Genomic DNA, 20,486 nt, shown 5'->3' with positions numbered 1-20,486 from the left:
TGGAGTGAAGCCACGTTAATGACAACGTGTACAACCATTGGAGATGTGAGCAGGACAGATGGAACAAGTGACGTAAAAAGAGTGGACTTTATACCAGGTTTCAAATTGTGTTGATAGGCCACATAAAAAACAGAGTTGTGATTAAAAAAAAATCCAGTGTTTGGTTTTCTTCCAGAATATTGTTGTTTACATTTACTGGGGGAAGAAATGGTAAAAACGTCATTTTATAAAGAAAACGTTATAAAGCACTCTCCGCCTGTGAGCAAAGACAAAACCAAAACACCCCACCCTTTCCCATTGGTCAAAAAATGTACCATGCTGACCAATCAAAACATGGCATTTGGTTGTTAAGAAACGGAAGTTGTTAAGAAGAGGAAAATTTAGGAGTGACGGCAGTGTTTTGAGATGTGAGATTTGCAACGTTTAGCGCAAATCTTGTATAGTTAGTGTGTAGTGTAGTCAATAGTTTTGTTGTGTGTGTCAGAACAATGAGGCGGCTGCTAAATGTTACAGGAGTGATACATCTCCTGTTGTCAGGCCTGCAGGTATCAGGCTTTTGATGTTCTCCTTTATCTCATAGTGGACAGAAATTATTTTTTGGAGAGGCACAAATAATTTGTGTGGCATCAGATTTGATGCAGAACACCTGATTGTTCTGTAAATAGTTTGAAATGTTTGTTTAAAAAAAATCCCTTAGCAGCATTTTTAGGTAAACAGCTGCAAAAATCTTTGTTGTTTGCAATACTCAGTAACTTTTTTGAAGAAGTAACTATATAATTAATTGCCCAGCATTGGTCTTTATATATTGTATTTTGCAGAGAGAGTTACAAAGTTTCAAAGTGGTGCTCCATGAGAGTCCTGTAGACGAGCAGCAGCACAATCCTGCATTGCAACTGCAAACCGCTGTTGCAATGCAGGAACATCTGCTTTATTGGAATGTGTGAGATGTTAACCACAATGACTCTTAAAAACACTGTCTCAAAGCTTCATGCCAACAGCATGTTTTTAAGAAAAATCAAACATATTTTCTTTCAAGATCATTTTAGAGTTTTTAATGAGCTGCAGGATCCTTCTTCAGTGTGAGTGGAGAACAGTCAAGTCGCCTCCTGTGATAAACCTCCACATGTACCACTGAAAACAGTTAAATTAGTTTGAATCGGAAATAATGGGACAAACTACTTGTTCTGAGACCATTTCTTTATTTTTCACACCAAACTGTTTAATAAGATAAACTCTACACAGACTTCATCAAATATAACTAACACTTTAACATTATCAGGATTTCATAATACAAACTTAAAATCAACAAGAAAACAGCTGCAGAACATGTGGAAACCAGTTCAGCTTGAGTTTCAAATATAACTAACACTTTAACTTTCAACATTTCTTTGCTGCCACTGTGAATAAGATTGTGTTCTTTGCCTAATTGAATAAAGGTTACACTGACTCACTGCTCCATCTTCTGGTACAAACAGGCATTACATGGAAGTACAGCCCAAAACCAGTTCAGCTTGAGTTTCTTTTTTTCTGGACATAAAGTCACAGCAGGTGTTGTTTCAAAGCTGGTGGACAGATTTAGTTCATTTTGGAGGTTTTAAGAGCAACTGCTGTGAAAATATTTGTAGTTTTGGGAGAAAAGGATTTAAGAGAAGATTTTACAACAGCAAAAGGTTAAATATGAATGAAGGATTGAAATTTAACAGAGGTAACACATTAAATGAATACATTAAAAAAAAGTTAATTTTGGAAACACTAAGAAAGTTCAAATGAAAGAAATTGAAATATATATCCATATCTGCAATTCTGATACATTATTAGTTTGGTAAAAAAGACATTCCTATAACTTTAATAATACAGTAACAAGTACAACTACTAAACACTACTGTGTCCTAAGGGAACAAAGATTAAAATGTAACAGGGATAACATTTTAGAGAATTAAAATCCCTCAAAGGAAAAAAATAAACTTGATATGCATATCTAGACATGCAGCTTCCTAAATGTAACATTCAGGATTATTCACTGCAGGTCCAGAAATCAGAGCTACCTCATCAGATCCAAGTGTGGCATCAGCTGACACTCTTTACAGGAGATTCCATCTGAACTCTGTGGAGCCTGATCTCAAGAATCAGAATCAGAATGGGTTTATTGCCAGATGTTGAGGTTTACAACATTAGGAAATTGCTGCGGTGCTTCAGTGCAGACAATAAGAATTAAAGTGCTATGTAGAAAGAAAGATATGTGCATGAGATATACATGAGATATATACATGAGAATAAGAATTATGAGTGCTACGTAGAAAGATATATACATGAGTGCAGGTGGTGATCAGTGCCAAACATATATACATGAGAGTAAGAATTATGAGTGCTACGTAGAAAGATATATACATACATATATACATATATATCTCAAGGTTTTTAAGTCTGACCCTGAAACCAGAAGAGGATCTTTCTCTCTCTTCAGATTCATTGTGATCCAGTGATTTCAGTCCTGCATGATCAGGCTGATGTTTGCACAGAGCAGATAATGAAGTGAAGGTTTTTGCACATTGGTAACAGTGAAACAGTTTATTTACAGCGTGGGATCGTTTGTGTTCGGAGTATGAACTGAGATTCCTGAAGCTCTTGTCACACTGGTCACAGCTGAAGTTCACTTCCATGTGTGTACGTTCATGTTTGTTACGATGACCTGATTGTGAGAAGCTTTTGTCACAGTGTCTGCACTTGTATGGTGTCCCTCCTGCAGTGGTGAAGGATGACCCACACTGGTCACAGATGTGCTTTTTGACCACAATGTGGAAGAGTTCATGTTTTTTAATGTACTTGGTGTGTGGAACCCTCTCCCACATTCGTTGCAGTAGTTCATTTTGTCTCCAGTGTGGCTACGTTGATGTGGTTTTAGGTCCCGTTCGTGATTGGAGGTTTTTCCACAAAGGTTAAAGAGAAACGCTTGCCCACCACCACAGTGACGACAGGGTTGAGAAATGGATCAGTGTGCTTTGCTCCACTCCTAAACAAAGACATTGTAAGTCAGGGAATTCCTTCAACGTTTTTATCCTGAACGTCGCCTGAAATAAAAAGCATCTCTGCCAACGTCCAATTACATTTTACTGTTTACACTATAAAACTCAGGTTACTTCTTCATTTTTCCAAACAGTTCATTCAGTATAACTCCATAAGTTTACTGATCAGACTTTTTCCAAACAATCAGGTTAAAATTACAAGATAAAAAATCAATACATCCTCACAGTAACTGCACTTGTAGAGTTACTTTCTGGAGTGGATCTGTTGGTGTTTTTTCAGCTGATTTGGAGCTTTAAAAGTCTTCTCACACAGGTCACATTTATAAGGTCTCTCCTCAGTGTGTTGTTGTAACTGTGCATCTGTTGCAAACAGTTTCCCACACTGATCACAGCAGGAAACATCATTTCCAGTGTGAATCCGTAGGTGAATATTTCGGTACCGTTTGTCACTGAAACTTTTTCCACAAAAGTCGCAGCTCTACGCCTTAATTCCAGAGTGGGTAACTACATGCCTGTGTAAGTCGCTATTTAGAGCAAAAGCCTTACCACACAACTCACAGTTGTGTGCTTTAAGTCCACTGTGGATGAGTTGGTGTTTTTTTAAGGTTCCAGCCCGGGTAAAAGACTTTCCACACAAGTCACAGCTGTAAGGTTTAACTCCACTGTGGATGAGTTGGTGTTTTTTCAAGTGTCCAGCCTGGGTAAAAGACTTTCCACACAAGTCACAGCTGTAAGGTTTAAATCCACTGTGGATGAGTTGGTGTTTTTTCAAGTGTCCAGCCTGGGTAAAAGACTTTCCACACAAGTCACAGCTGTAAGGTTTAAATCCACTGTGGATGAGTTGGTGTTTTTTCAAGTCTCCAGCCTGGGTAAAAGACTTTCCACACAAGTCACAGCTGTAAGGTTTAACTCCACTGTGGATGAGTTGGTGTTTTTTCAAGTGTCCAGCCAGGGTAAAAGACTTTCCACACAAGTCACAGCTGTAAGGTTTAACTCCACTGTGGATGAGTTGGTGTTTTTTCAAGTGTCCAGCCTGGGTAAAAGACTTTCCACACAAGTCACAGCTGTAAGGTTTAACTCCACTGTGGATGAGTTGGTGTTTTTTCAAGTCTCCAGACTGGGTAAAAGACTTTCCACACAAGTCACAGCTGTAAGGTTTAAATCCACTGTGGATGAGTTGGTGTTTTTTTAAGGTTCCAGCCTGGGTAAAAGACTTTCCACACAAGTTACAGCTGTAAGGTTGAACTCCACTGTGGATGAGTTGGTGTTTTTTCAAGTGTCCAGCCACGGTAAAAGACTTTCCACACAAGTTACAGCTGTAAGGTTTAACTCCACTGTGGATGAGTTGGTGTTTTTTTAAGGTTCCAGACTGGGTAAAAGACTTTCCACACCAGTCACAGCTGTAAGGTTTAAATCCACTGTGGATGAGTTGGTGTTTTTTTAAGGTTCCAGCCTGGGTAAAAGACTTTCCACACAAGTTACAGCTGTAAGGTTGAACTCCACTGTGGATGAGTTGGTGTTTTTTCAAGTGTCCAGCCACGGTAAAAGACTTTCCACACAAGTCACAGCTGTAAGGTTTAAATCCACTGTGGATGAGTTGGTGTTTTTTCAAGTCTCCAGCCTGGGTAAAAGACTTTCCACACAAGTCACAGCTGTAAGGTTTAAATCCACTGTGGATGAGTTGGTGTTTTTTCAAGTCTCCAGCCTGGGTAAAAGACTTTCCACACAAGTCACAGCTGTAAGGTTTAAATCCACTGTGGATGAGTTGGTGTTTTTTCAAGTCTCCAGCCTGGGTAAAAGACTTTCCACACAAGTCACAGCTGTAAGGTTTAACTCCACTGTGGATGAGTTGGTGTTTTTTCAAGTCTCCAGCCAGGGTAAAAGACTTTCCACACAAGTCACAGCTGTAAGGTTTAACTCCACTGTGGATGAGTTGGTGTGTTTTTAGGCTTCCAGCCACAGTAAAAGACTTTCCACACAAGTCACAGTTGTAAGGTTTAACTCCACTGTGGATGACTTGGTGTGTTTTTAGGTGTCCAGCCTGGGTAAAAGACTTTCCACACAAGTCACAGCTGTAAGGTTTAAATCCACTGTGGATGAGTTGGTGTTTTTTCAAGTGTCCAGCCTGGGTAAAAGACTTTCCACACAAGTCACAGCTGTAAGGTTTAACTCCACTGTGGATGAGTTGGTGTGTTTTTAGGCTTCCAGCCACGGTAAAAGACTTTCCACACAAGTCACAGCTGTAAGGTTTAACTCCACTGTGGATGACTTGGTGTGTTTTTAGGTGTCCAGCCTGGGTAAAAGACTTTCCACACAAGTCACAGCTGTAAGGTTTAACTCCACTGTGGATGAGTTGGTGTTTTTTCAAGCGTCCAGCCTGGGTAAAAGACTTTCCACACAAGTCACAGCTGTAAGGTTTAAATCCACTGTGGATGAGTTGGTGTTTTTTCAAGTGTCCAGCCTGGGTAAAAGACTTTCCACACAAGTCACAGCTGTAAGGTTTAACTCCACTGTGGATGAGTTGGTGTTTTTTTAAGGTTCCAGCCTGGGTAAAAGACTTTCCACACAAGTCACAGCTGTAAGGTTTAACTCCACTGTGGATGAGTTGGTGTGTTTTTAGGCTTCCAGCCAGGGTAAAAGACTTTCCACACAAGTCACAGCTGTAAGGTTTAATTCCACTGTGGATGACTTGGTGTGTTTTTAGGTGTCCAGCCTGGATAAAAGACTTTCCACACTCATCACAGCTGTAGGTTTTCTTTCCTTTTCTTCTGTGAGGTTTGTCGGCCTCCTGAGAGCGCTGACTTCTCGCTCCATGTTGGTCCTGCAGTGACAGAGATACAAACAGAGGCAGTGAGTGAAATGCAGTCGTGGAACAAACCGAAACTCCCTTCATTGGTTGAATCAAACATGTCAACAAACACATTGTTGGTGTGTTTCCACCACCTTCTGGTGGCAGTATCACATTACAATGATGTGCTACAATGAGAGTTGTAATGAAAATGACATTATTGAAGAAATATTGATCAGCAGAGAAAATCTTTTACGCATAAGAAATTTCAAGTTCAACTGATGATATTGTTGTTTCAATGTGTGCTTATAAAATATGATCTTTGTATTTTCTTGTAACTTCTGTTACAAGAAATTAGAACTCTGAACAATATTTAAACTCCATTCAGAGTTACATACCATAAAATAATACTTTATGATTAACATAACAGTTTGATTGCTCTAATTACCTGTATTTACCTTGTGACATATTACAGGGCAAATTACATTCTGGGTACAGTTACATCACAAAACATCAACTGTGAACACCTTATGTTACCGTGGCGTTTAAGTCCATGGGAATTATGAGTATCTACTCCCAAATTCCCATCCGGGCTACATTATTATCGGTTCATGGTATCGCTTAACTTTTACGAGTATGAGTACACACACATTTTACAGTATCGGCCCCGATACCCGATACCAGTATCGGTATCGGTGCATCCCTAATTGTAACTGTGATATTTTTCTCACCTTTTGTGTTGAAGTCATTGATTGTTTCCTCTGTAGTGGCTGAGCTGAGTCCAAATGGATGAAATTGTTCCTCCGTTGCACCACCAGACTCTTCTCCTCCTGTTAATCACCTGGGGGACACACACACAGCAGGATTTGTAAAAAGAGTTTTGATAAACACAATGCTGGACAGCAATGCTGTCATGTACACAAATACAGTGGGGCAAAAAAGTATTTAGTCTTTCCTTTATCCTGGTGCATGCTTGATACGGCACATGTGCATTCAGTGCTGCCATGTCAATCATGTTATAAAACACGGCAACTGGCCAGCGCCATTCTTTCCCAACCTGGAAGCAACACGAGGCAGCTCGTGTATCGATGTTACCAAACAAAGGCGTCCAGCCTGGAGAGCAGCTGTGAGACGAGCTGACGTGCAGTTCTATTCCATCTCCAAATATCTGTTGGTGCTCCAGACATTTTCATTCCGGTAAGTTCTAAATATGTTCATATCAATCTTTATAGCCTATTAGTTTTATTTTCGATGCGCTCTGAGCTCATAGCAAATTAGAACAAACATCCTACTGAGTGATTTTGCAGAACTACCTTCTATTTATAGAGTTGCTAATTATTTGGCATTATTGCAGCAAACCAGCCTATTAAATGGATGAATCACATCGTGACTGGGTTCCAGTGCTACACAAGGGACCTGCTTCAAACATACCACCATGCCAATCAGATTACTTCTTCCATGTGAGGGTGAAGAGGTGACCCTTCAGGATAAGATGGTGAAGGTTTGCTGCGTTTGGTGAACAGTGTGATAATAAAACCAGGGAAAAATGAAACCTGCTCCTGTTAAATATTCTTAAGTCTTGTGCTGTTAAAATTGCTGTATTTTTTCAAAAGATACAGTAAATAAAGTAATGTTTGTAGTGAATGATATCATGTAAACACTCATGATTTTGTGTAAACATTTTGTCATTTGTAAACTATAAAATCATTTTTCTTCTTTGGCTCTCAGCTAAGGCGGTCGCACTTTTCTCCTCTCCTCCTCACCCTTATCTTCCCTGCTTAGCCTCTATGTCCTTGTCTGTTTCGTGTGCATTACTTTCCCTGGAATAGACTCACACGGTCGTTCTCTAAAACCTAAAAGAGAATTATGGATTTGATTAACTGGTCTCTGAATGCTATTGACACCCTTTTCTCAACGAGAAGTCTGGGCTCGGGAGAGCCCGAGTGCCCTGGAGGGACTTTCCCTGCCGGATACACGATGGACGGGTGGCAGAACTGGAGAGTCATGTGTCTGGCGGGACTGTCGATCGAGGACGCTGAAGATATCTATCTATTCGGAACCATGATAGCAGGGTTCGTGCTGATCGGAGTTGGCTTGGCCCTGGTTTATCGGAGAAATAAGAGAGCGGAACCGGCTGTTCAAACCCCCCCCCCCCAAGGCTGCCCGCTGGAAATGAAGAGATGAGACGAGGCGCGACCTCTCACAACGAACGTAATATGGTCAACACCTTGGAGATGCTTACAGCTGCTGTGAAGGCTCAAAGCAACAACATTGAGCGTATGGGGGAATACATCAGAGAGAGGCCTGCTCAAAATGAGACCCTTGAGCGACAGCTGGACGACATCACGGAACGGATCGCTGCAGCTTTGAGGTCTCAGAATCAAAAGAATGGCAACACCATGGAACAGAAGTTTGATACCAAAAAAAAAAAAAAAGAAGTTTGATACCATCATGGGGAGGATCGTGGCTCTCCAACGGGAGATCGAGAGGCCAGTGTCGGAGTGTTAGGGCAGCCAAAAATTCTCCTGGGCTGCTCGCATGGAAATTTACAAAATCAACATTGAGATTGCGGACCCCCATAACGGCGCCAGCTGCAGGCCCAAGGCTGGAGCCGAACAATCACTCCCTGATAACGACTGTGTTACGGCTATTCTTCCCGTCCCATGCAAGGACACCTGGATTGGCTGGAGGACTGTTTACTTAGCCTGATAGGCCGAAGGACACTGTCTCAGCTAAACTATGGACACGCACACACACACACTTACACTGATAAGCTGTTCTCAAACTGTTCTCCCACTAGGAGCTCAGTCTGAGTGGAGTTTTTTTTTCTCCTCCTCTTACCTCATATAGTGTATTTTCGTTGTTTTTTCCTATCAGCCTACCTTCTGACATGTCTGCCCAATGTGATGCTTGTGTAAAGTTGGTCAGAAGGTTCCTTTGTGAGTGCGCATGCGCCATTGGCGTGCTGCCTGCTGTAACCCCTAATTTCCCTCAGGATGAATAAAGTATTCTGATTCTGATAAATGCCATGGATTCTACACTGTAACTGATGTGATGTTCTATAAGGTGGTTTCAATAAAATTAAAAAAAGAGGCAAAAATTAGTTTGTTTCTTTATTCAACTTTTGAACAGTGGGACTCAGTCAGTATATATTCAGTAAATGCAAATTATTTACATGGCAGTGCACTACAGGCATAAATCTAGACCCCTAGATAAAACATTATGGGTCATTCCCACAACCCACAGCTTTACTGTGTACCAGCACAGTATCCAATAGCGGTGACAACTCCTCCAAAGTAGCAGGTGGGATTTTTCTTTTTTGAGGACGGCTCCTTTTACCTTTCAATACAGATGTTCTGTTTATGTTTTGAACAAGAGCCTTTTTTTTGTGGCAGCTGAAGATGCAGGTTCATCTGTAACAGTCCTTATGCCACAGATCAACATTGTTGCTTCTACATTAAACAAAAGAGCAGCGACATGGGTGCAGGTCTCTGCGACTCCGGCCATACAGCTGCAGTGGGCAACTTCAACCTTCCCTGTGATGCTCACAGTGACCCATGGCTGCGATGCTGGTTCATTCAGTCTTTGAGAGTGCAGGACCTGAAACACACACAGACAAAGTTCATTTAAAGACAAGAACTATGAGCCAAGGCCGTCACAAATGTGTTTTATCTACTTTATCATAAATGTAACAAAGTGTTTAGAAAGTTAGCACATACATGTAATTTTTCATTTGTTTATGTGTCCATCTATAGAACGCTGCATGTTATAGTGTAAATCTGCCTGTTCTCTGTCAGAAACCTGCCTGCAGAAAATGAACCTAAAGTATGTAATGCAAGGATGTCATCACTTTAGAGATGGAGAAAGCATAAAGTGACAATTATGAATCACTTAATATGATAAGGAGATTCTGCAGGTCATTGATCAATGTATAAAACTAAAATAAAATGTATTTTTAGTGACACAGGATACAAACATGGAAGCAAGATGTATAATTAGGATTATTTATAATAAATATGAATAGTGCAATTTCTTTAACCATAAAGAATAACAATCCTTCAGGACAATGTCACATCAATGCACTGAACTCACTATGTTATCCATCTAACAGCCTCCACATGTTCTCACTGTAATTTCCCCTCATGAATGAATTTATGCTGCACTAATGTGAATGTTTGCAGGGAAATCAAACGCGTTTCACTCGCAGTACTCGAGCTGACTTACCTGTGTTTGAATGACGACTTGTACGCGCTGATTCCACAGACAAGGTCTGAAAATATGTCAGGCTACGTCAGTAGCGGTTGGTCTTCAGGGTTTCTACTCCACGGCCGTATTTCATACGGGTCCACATTTCCAATGCACGCTATTTTCTGCAAGTACCGCCGCTTCGCCTCTGGACGCAATCGGTCTCTATACAGTTCATTCTCTTTTGAGCTGCTTTTAAGCATCTTTCTTGTAGTCGTCGTTCCAACACAGTGTGTTTGTTTTGATTCGTAGACCCCGAAAACGACGCTGCGCTCCCACAATGCTTTGTGGCGTGACGTCAACTCCAAAGCCCTATGAAGTCCTATTCTACAGGCTGATTGCCCTTGTCACTACCCGATCCGTACCGGAAACCCGATCGGTACCCCGCATGCGCAAATCTTACGTCACTTCCTCTCTTTGCCAACATTGCGACATTCAATATGTTTGAATGATATGGTTAGCGCCCAGTTAGCTCCTAGCATTTCTCAGCAGCTCTGCCTCCTTTTCGACTACCAGGACATTTAAACAATGAATAATCCGTATCCGCAACAAATTTTTGCTTTTCTCCTCAACAGAAAGCGTTCCCCGATTGAACAACAGCGCCGTAAAATAAGAAGAATGGTGCCTAATGACAGAGTTAATAATACAGACTTTATAATATGTCACGTGAAGATTCAGAAGCCAGATGAAGTGTTTACTGGCAATTGACAGTGATAGCGGACATTATCATCACTTTTCCAACAATCCTCTCCACACCGACAAGCATAAACACACTCGATTATCACTAAATCAAATTTAACACACGTTTGTAATGACGCTAATTCAGTTTACAATAGGGTTCATTCGCTCAGTCAGCAGGTGGCGGTGTCCTCGTACACTGGGGAGTACACTGCCATTAAACGAACAGAAGAAGAAGAAAACCCCTGCACATGCGCGGTATGGATCGGGTAGACCCGATTTGTACGGTCTGACTTTGCACATACGCAGTAAGGATCGGGAGTCCCGATCTGTCACTATCTTTTAATTTTTTTATTTTTGTCTACATTATAGTAAATGTTTCATTATCGGAAACATGTTAAGAGATACTTGTTATTTTTAACATCTTAACAGATACTCTGACCTGTAACTATCGTAAAATGCTTCGACCGGAAGTAGACACCTTTCGCACATGCGGGGTACCGATCGGGTTTCCGGTACGGATCGGGTAGTGACAAGAGCACCTGGCTGCAGCCACTGTGGAGCTCCACAGTAACCGGATACACGTGACCTCCACACTAACCGGAAACACGTGACCTCCACACTAGCCGTAAACACGCATGGATACCGTGGAAGTCATGCAAGTTGATCGCAAAGGTTGGTTAAGTCTTTCTTTTACTTTTTTTGCGTTACAAAAACATTCCTCCTTATTTTAATGTTTTTTCATCGTGCTCCATGGCAGAGAAACACACAGATATGCTTTTTCCTGGGCCTGGTTTAAGTAAGAGAGCTGGATTAACGGCTTCTGTGGGCGAGAAGAAGCAAAAAACACATTTTGCATTAGAGTATGATTTATTGTTGGCGTCAGAGATGCAAAATAACGAATACTTCAATACTGTACTTAAGTAGAATTTTCTGGTATCTTTACTTTACTGCTGTACTTTTTTGTGCCTACTGTATACTTCTTTATACTTCTACTTCTCACATTTTAGCACGCGTATCTGTACTTTGTAATGCGTACATTTGTAAATCAGCCCCCCGCACGCGTGCTTTGGACGCAAGATTACTTCAATATTTTGTACATAAATTATATTTTAGACCCTGTACTTCTTACTTCGACTTGACTAAAAAGTCGAGTCAGTGCTTTTTAAACAGAGGTATCTAAACTGTTAGCGTCAACACTGTAAATTTCATCACAAACAGATTTATATATTTATCAATACTTCTATTCGTCATTCTTTTCTGTACAGCTTTTTTATTGCCCAGATTTTAGTTAGCCCCTGTTCAATTGACTGTTATATGTCAATAGAAACATGTCTCACAAATTAAAGTGTCTTGTAAAATATTTGTGGGTTTTTTTCAAGAATTTTCTTCCCAAATCTATTACATGCCAACTGTAAATTCTTATTTCTGCTAAAACCTTAACTTAAATGTATATATGGTGTTTATCTGTTTCTCTCTCTGTTTTAGATGCACATATCAATCCGGAATTCGGGCTTAAAGCCAGAATTGCAGGAATGCAACACGTGTTGCAGAGGACTCTTTCACTGCCCTCTGTGCCCCACTTTCAGCCCTACTGTCAGGGCAAAGATTGAGGAGCATCTAAGTGTGCATATAAAAAAATGCTTTGCCTTTCAAAGGTATGTTTGTATTAAATATACTTTATAGTTATAAATATGCACTTTTTTTAAGCACTTCTGCAGTATCTTTGTTGACATGAAAGTTGCTGTTGATATTGTACAGTTCAGTGCATTCATCTGCAACAAAAATAGTGTTTTTATAAAATATATTTTTATTTACTTTTCACCACTTTTCTTGACATAACTTTTGTGATCCATACCATTTTGCTTTCATTATTGAGGTTGGCTTGGATGTTTTTGTTAACATGTACAATCTGATTGTTAGACAAATTGATTGCATTCTATACAACTACATTTAAATTACATCTGTTTGTTTGTTTGTTTGTTTTTTCTCTTACAGATAAAATGATATGCCGGTGCAGGCTGGCTTGCAGGACAACAGGACACTTTCACCGCCCTGTCTGTAAGATTACAATCATACGGCGTGGGGATATGGCAAGGCATATATTGTCTTGTCAGCATTCTTCAATGCCAAGTCAGCCACCATTATCAGGACTGCTCCCCGCTGAACTCTCCGAGGAGACCCATATTCCTCCGGCAGTACTCTTCGAGGAGCCCCATCTCCCCCCCCAAGGTTTTGTCTTCGGTATCTGAACCATTTTCTGAGTCTTTGTTAGAACATTCATATGCTCCACCCTCTGTGTTCAATAAAACTGCAGCTGATGGAAAGTCCATGAAAATGACATGCCCTCACTGTGGCCTTACTCTTCGTAGCTCTGGCAAGCTATTTGCACACTGGAGAGAGGAAGCCAAAGCTGTGCTTGAAGGACAACACGTGCCAATTTTCAGACTGAAAAAGCGCAAGTTCCAGGAAGTCAGTCAGGTCAGTATTCACTTTAAACAGTAGTGTAATTACATGGTTAGTGACATTTGAATAACTGTTGTAGCGACTTCCACAGTCGCTACAGGCCGGGGCTGGAGCCTGCCTATTTGCCTGACGCGCTGTCAACTTTACGCAATAATGCGAGAGATGGAATTGTTTGCTTGTTTATTAAAGTGCTTTGAGAGTTTACAGAGTAATATCATCAGCTCCTGATTCAGACTCTTACAACGTCACAGGCTCTAATAAACGAAGCGAAACATGTAGTGCAGCGGTCAACAAAAACTACGGCTACCGAGCCCTCCTCTCTGTCAAAATCAAAACCCATGAATGACAGACTGACAACGCCCATTTATGTCACCGCTAGCACCCACGTGACTCCCATAACAACCAAACAAATAAAAACCCAGTGATCATCAAAATTCAATACATTCAATTATGGCTCCTACAACTGTTAAAAAACTGTTCTGCAACAGAGAAATAACTGTTTTCATCCCCATTTGCCTGACACAGGAGCCAGCAGTTGTTGAAGATCTGTGTCCTGCTGTGCAGTGGGTTGTCCAAAATAAGGCACTTTTCCGTGGACATGTAACAATGCCAAAATATCTGTCCTTAAATCAAGGGGACCAGCAGAGGGTCTTAAGAGACATGTCAGAGGAAGAAGACACTGGAGCAAGGGACTTGTTCCTCGTTGTTTTTCAGTTTGCAGAGGACATGGAGCTCTTTTTGAAAGCATGTGCTGATGAGCAGGGGCTAAGGGTCAGTGCTATGACATGTAATGGACAAATGAAGGCACTGGCTGTGTTTGTTTGTTTGTTTAATATGTTGTTGTTTTTTTGTTTTGTTTTTTACGTAGTACAAAATTCAAATTAAACTTATTTCAAAATGTTGTTCACTTTATTCTGTGTCCATACTTATAATAAAGGATTACAGTGTAACAGCATTAAATGTAACAGCATTTTTTTTTGAAGTTGTAATTTCAAAATAAAAAGCTTATTGTTGATATTAACAGTAAAGAATTGTAATCAATAATATTTTTATACATTTTAAACATTAACACTGGGCTCTATCCTGGCCAATTGTGGACACTTCACTTATTCTTTTTTTTGACTACTGGGCCCTATTTCAGGAAGCCGGTTTAGAAAACTCAGAGTGAAAAACGATACGCAGGGTTGAGTAACCCCGAACTGTCCAACTCGGAATATTCGGTTTCAGAAAGGCTGATAACAAGTAGTTCAATCAACGCGGAGTTGCTTTAACCCCAAGTGAAGCGCGCGGACGAGGATACATAAAGCCCTGATAAGCGGAGCACAGATTAAGCGAGTCACCATGGAGACGGAGGGAAAGAAGGCGCGGTCAATGTATTTCACAGCGCTTGAGGCCAAAATTCTGATGGCAGCATATGCCGATAACATGCAAATTCCGCGGAAAAAAGTAACACAGCCACAGCTGCAAAAGAAAGGGAGCATGCATGGCAAAACATAGCCGACAGAGTCAATGCGTGAGTGTTAATATAAACATTGATCTAGGGATTTCCACCCATTTAACACGTTATTTTATCATATGTTATTTTATTTGTTATTTTATACATTTTATTTTGTGATGTGATGTGAGCGCAGGTGCAACCCAACAGGCCCCAAACGTGCCTGGCAGCAAGTAAAAATGAAATATAAAAATATAGTCCAAACAGGTAAGGTGTAATTGTATTATGAGCCATAGTGCTTGGTCTGTTTGTCCCACATAAATCAATTGCAGTTAGAGGCTACATTAATTTTCTTTCTGTAAGCACTTTTTGAAATTATCTGAGCACATTACAAGTACACATTTGCTTACTCTGTATGCTCAAATGTGGCCCGTTATAGCCAACAGAAAAAAAGCGGAGGCCCGAAAAACAGGTGGGGGTCCTCCACCACCACCACTCACAGAGGCTGAGCAGTTGGCCCTCAGCCAAAACAGTGGGCGCCCTGTGGCCGAAGGCATCTCTGCGGGGACATCCTCTGAGTCAATAACCCCGCAAGACACAAGTGCCTACATAAGAGGTAAATTCAAAATAATACATGATGTGCATACATCCTTTCTTCACAGTCACCTTTGCAGTGCTGCTCATTCATTTGATAAACTCTTTACCATAATGAATTATTTTGTAGTGAAGTTATTTTCCTACTGATTTTGCCTTCCCTCAGTCTTGGTTGTCTTTGAGAGCATAATGACAATGAAGTGTAAGGTGATTGGTATGTTTGTTAATTGCCATTTGGTCCCTTGTAAGTTATAAGTGACCTGTATAAACCTCATATTCTATCAGTTGATGGTGGTGGTGTACTGCATCTGGTGCAGCCTCCTGTTGAGCCAGACCAACATGCAGTTGTGAGTAATACTCCACAGATTATATGAGTTTACAGTAGAACAGCAATGTTGTTAATTTCCTTACTACAGGAAAATAATGAAGAAACATTGACAGCTGTTACAGAGGAGGAAGCAACAGAGACACTTTATGAGGTTTACATCTTTTAATACTTTGTGTACAGGAAACACAGGCGACCAATAAAGCCAGTTGAACAAAAAATCTGTTTTTCCGTCTTTCAACATGTTGAGGTGATGGGTCAAAAGAAATGATTGTGACATATGGTGTCTCTGACTGTGCTTCCATCTTGTATGTTCGTGGGAGGGTCAGGATGTTCATGGTTTGGATCACTGCTGATGTTTGGTTCAGAAGGACAGTGTTCTCCTCTAATTGTGGCAATGTTGTGAAGAATCACACATGCAACAATAATGTCACATGCCCTTTCTGGGGTGACCCTGAGTCTTTGCAGGCACTGGAACCGGGCCTTAAGCATTCCGATAGTCATTTCAATTCTGGCTCTTGTCCTGCAATTAGCCAGATTATATCGCTGCTGTGGGCCCGGTTCAGGGTCAGGGTAAGGGGTAAGCTAATAGGGTAAACATGGATACCCCCTATCATCAAGCAAGTAGCCAGTGAACTCTCCTAAGACAGAAGGATACACTTCAGTTCAACTGTCCCTGAAGCAATTGGTCTTTATATATTTTAAAGTATTCTCAACTCACCATGTCCAAATTTTGTGCTCAGTGTACATTCACGGAATATTTGTGAGTCATGGACAGAGCCTGGCCACTTGGCTTCCACATTTGTGATAATGTTGGCAGCATCACATATGATCTTCACAGTGCAGAGAACACAAATTAGCATCCATCACCATGATGAAATAATTTGTTAGTTTGAAATGCTACAGGGAACTATGTACCTGTACATTAATGCTGTGGAAAGACTTCCTGTTCACATAGTCTCCTTCATTTACTAAAGGAGCAATGATTGGAATGTGAGTGCCATCTGTACAGCCAATCACGCCTGGGAACCGTGAAAATAAATGTAAAATTTAAGTAGTAGTTCAAATATCACCACATCATAAATTAAGTTTTGGTCATCCTGATACCTGCAATTTTGTGGAATCCCTCTTTGATGAATCTTGTGGGTCTGTGACCGGGGAACACCACAGATGAGTGCAGGAGACGTTTCAGTGCAACTGTAACATTCCTGACTGCCCGACAGACGGTAGCCTTGGAAACGTGCTCAGCGTCACCAATATTATACAGAAAGCTCCCGTTTGCAAAAAACCGAAGTGCAATACAAATAATATGTACAGAACTGAGAGAATGTCCGCGATGTGTCACATGCGTAATATATGGCCTGAGGATGTTATTCAAATAACTTATAGATTGTGCTGAGAAACGGTAACGTTTGCACAGAAAATCATCAGGAAATGATAAAATGTCCAAACGCGCTCTAATCACTCTCTCCCGGCGGAGAGCTCTGCAGAGGATTTGGGCTTCACGATCTACTGGCTCTTCAAGGAAGGGACACGCCATGTCTGACACTTCCTACTGTCAGGTTTCCGACAAAGGGGCGGAGACAGTCAGGGTTAGTTGAAGTAAACCTGCTAGGGAGCAGGTTAGCTTCACGGCGTGTGTCGTCATAGTGACTCACTCAGGCTTCAGCTGAACTCGCTTTGTGAAACCGAAAACCCAGAGTTTTCGTTAACTCAGGGTATACTTACTCAGTTTTTCCACTAAACCGGCTTCCTGAAACAGGGCCCTGCACTGCAGTGGACCAAAACAATGACACGGGTTTGATCTTAAGGATCTAATAGTTGTGTGTGTTGTGCATGACATTGCCACACAAATATGTATTTGCAAGATAGAGTAGAATAAATTATGACGCATGAAATATTACATAGGCTGCAGTGAATTTCTGTTGATGCAGCCTATTGAGCTTTAAGTTTCCCAGTCAAACTTAGCTTTGACGCACCTGCTAACAACACTTTTACTCTTTTACATTTCATAACAAGACACCATAGCCAAAATATTAACAAAATATATATTATTAAAAAATTCAAAGCTGCAGCACATACAGCAACAAACATCGTTAGTAAATGTGTCCTGGAGTTTATGCAGGTGCAGAAAGTGCTGCTGCTGTAAGTAAGCCTAACAGCTTACAGATCACTTATTTTTCTGGAAAGATGGTAGGAAAGGCATCACTGCTCATTTCTACAGTCTCCCAGATCTTGGAATACAATCCCTTTGTACCATGAAACCACTTCGCAGTACTATGAGTCCACTAAAACCTATAAAGAGAGTGATCCTGGAAGAACTGGGGCACACACTAGTGACCTCAACAATTGCAAGACAGCCTTTTCCCCGATGCTCAGATGGGGAATAAAAGGAAGTTTCATGAAAACATTAGGACTTTATCACCGTTTTATCTGAAAAGTTAATGGTAATATATAACCTAATTGGCTATAAAGAGTAAAAAATTTAGATACAATTTTGATTTTGATGAAAAGGACTGGTGCTATTTTAAAGAGTCACGTCGGTAAAAGTGGATAAATGTTTTAAGAAACATTTTATAGCATTTTGTGAACATACACAAAAAGTGGCCATTTTTGGCAACAAACAAGCTGAGAGAGTTTTATATTTTTGGCTCTCCTTGAACAAAAATAATAGTGCATAATAATCAATGTTGATGTTAATCAATTAGATGTCCCAGACTCTACTATTAATAATACAGCAGCCCCTCGTTTATCGCTGGTGTTACGTTCTAAAAATAACCCGCGTTAGGTGAAATCCATGAAGTAGCCAACTTTATTTTTTACAATTATTACAGATGTTAAGACTGTAAAACCCCTCACTACATGCTTTATACACTTTTCTCAGACAGGCATGAACATTTTCACACTTTTCTCTTTTGTTTAAACACTCTTAGAGTTCAAACCTTCGTAGAAACATAAGTCCAGTATTATGGAATGAAACCTAAAGGTGCATTTGAGGGTGCAAAACGTTTCGTCGGCATTGTTGTGTTTGTTTGGGAGAAAACTTCCAAACATACAGTACAGCACTTCAGAGTTACACTGCTAGCGATCGAAGATTTATGTAAATTCGACAAGCTAAACGCATTCTGTACTGTACAGCAGGAGTCCCCAACCTTTTTGCGCCACAGACCACTTTAATGTCAGACAATATTTTCAGGGAACGACCTTTAAGGTGTCGCGGATAAATACAACAAAAGAATAAAAAAAAGAAACTGTGGTATTTTGTAAATGTAATAATAAACGTGACTTGAGCTGTGTGCCAATAACAATGACAGTGACATCCTCCTCTCTGCTTCTTAACGCTATCTGGTCGCTATGGTAACGCGTAAATAGTTCTTTCAAAATAAGACACACAACTACAACCATACATTTCACACCGGAGGATCAACTCTCGCGGAACGGTACCAAAAGACTCACGGACCGGGACCGGTCCGTGGGCCTATTAGGGACCGCTCCTGTACAGGAGACACTGGACTAGATTGATTGACAATGGTCTACAGCAATCAGAACGCACAACGCGATGTACTGTAAAAAAAATAAAGAAATCAGCGAAACAGCAAGTGTCACTTTTGGCCACGAACAATTTAGGGGATGGTGAATTTTTTTGAACAAACCCAGAGTGTTAAAACCCCCCACTTAAAACCATTTTTATTTCTCAGCAGCATCAATAGGGACAAAAACGCAATTTAGTTTTCGATGTCAAAGTCGATTTAACCGAAGTTACGTGTTTCCGGTTACTGTGGAGGTCACGTGTTTCCGGTTACTGTGGAGCTCCACAGTGCCTGCAGCCAGACCCTTCTCGGTAGTGACAGCCCTCCCCCACGCTTGTACCCGTGGCTTCATGTCCTGGGGGTTGGCTCTTCTCCTGCCCTGCACCCTTTGTTCATATTCAAAGACTATTTTTCTGTATGTATTCTTACCCCATAGCAACCGCCAGATTATAATGTTGCAGACAATCACAAACTCTACAGTCTGTCTAACTCCAGTGTATACCAAGCAATCTATTATTCTTAACAGCAACAACATAAACTGAACCCACATTAAAGTTGGCTCGGTGCTTACCTTTATATGAGCCCACAAACCGAGAGAAACTCCGTGATGAAGCTGAAAGTCTTAAGAAACAGATCAGGGAGCAGAGACCCACGTGGTTCACGCTGATCTCGGCTACGATCCAGGACACAAGGGTGTGCAGATCGATGCAGAAATTAATCCCAACGTTGGCAGTGGTATATGTTCCTGTAAGTTTACTACTTTACTCCCGTTTCATGAAAAAGCAGCTCTCTGCTCGACTCCTCTCCTGCACACACACTTTGCTCCGCCTCCTTTTCCGGCTCTGCTGTGATTTGTTGCTGTGCGGTCACGTGACTAAGCAGACCAACGTAACCATGTGGGGTGTTATTTCAAAAGTAGCGCCTATCTCCTTTTCCTAAACTCTTTTTCTTGCCCTCGTTGGAAACGTCATCGTGGGAAGGAGATTTGCTAAGGACTCAGGGAAAGAGAGGACCGGTGCTGAGAATTGGAACAGCCTTAGGCTGTATCCCAATTCAGGTTCTGCAGCCCTAAAGTACGCAGCCTTAACGGTCCACAAGGGCCGCGTACTCAAAGACCGCTAAGGCCGGAAGTGCGAGGCTTGTGAAATGCCGGTCGATCTCCGTCGCGCTGCCCAGGTTGCCTAGCAACCATGATACTAACCGCTGGAAACGTTTCATACAGCTTTGTTTGAGAGAAATGAAGGAGAACATATTTTGTTCATTTGTTCGTTTGTTTCTACTTTGTGTGATTTAATAAGTATCTGAGGCTGAGACCACATGACTGTAAAACATGATTGTTGGGCTTCATTTCTGTACTGAACAGTCATTTTAAGATTAGCTAGTAAATAACAATTATGTTGTT

At 41.0% G+C, this 20,486-nt stretch overlaps 1 protein-coding gene across 1 annotated transcript; it reads right to left on the bottom strand.

Annotated features, from left to right (window-relative positions):
* Nucleotides 1-1,185: 1,185 nt before the first annotated feature.
* Nucleotides 1,186-20,285, bottom strand: LOC112431646 (uncharacterized). Its single transcript, XM_076878465.1, has 3 exons — nt 19,656-20,285; nt 6,543-6,652; nt 1,186-5,844 (listed from the first exon to the last, which is right to left on the bottom strand). Exons 2-3 carry the CDS (start codon nt 6,558-6,560, stop codon nt 3,502-3,504), a joined length of 2,361 nt encoding a protein of 786 aa, XP_076734580.1. The 5' UTR covers nt 6,561-6,652; nt 19,656-20,285; the 3' UTR covers nt 1,186-3,501.
* Nucleotides 20,286-20,486: the final 201 nt, after the last annotated feature.

This window comes from Maylandia zebra, linkage group LG3 (assembly GCF_041146795.1).
Source record: "Maylandia zebra isolate NMK-2024a linkage group LG3, Mzebra_GT3a, whole genome shotgun sequence".
Lineage (NCBI taxonomy): Eukaryota > Metazoa > Chordata > Actinopteri > Cichliformes > Cichlidae > Maylandia > Maylandia zebra.
This window is presented reverse-complemented; position numbering and strand designations above follow the sequence as displayed.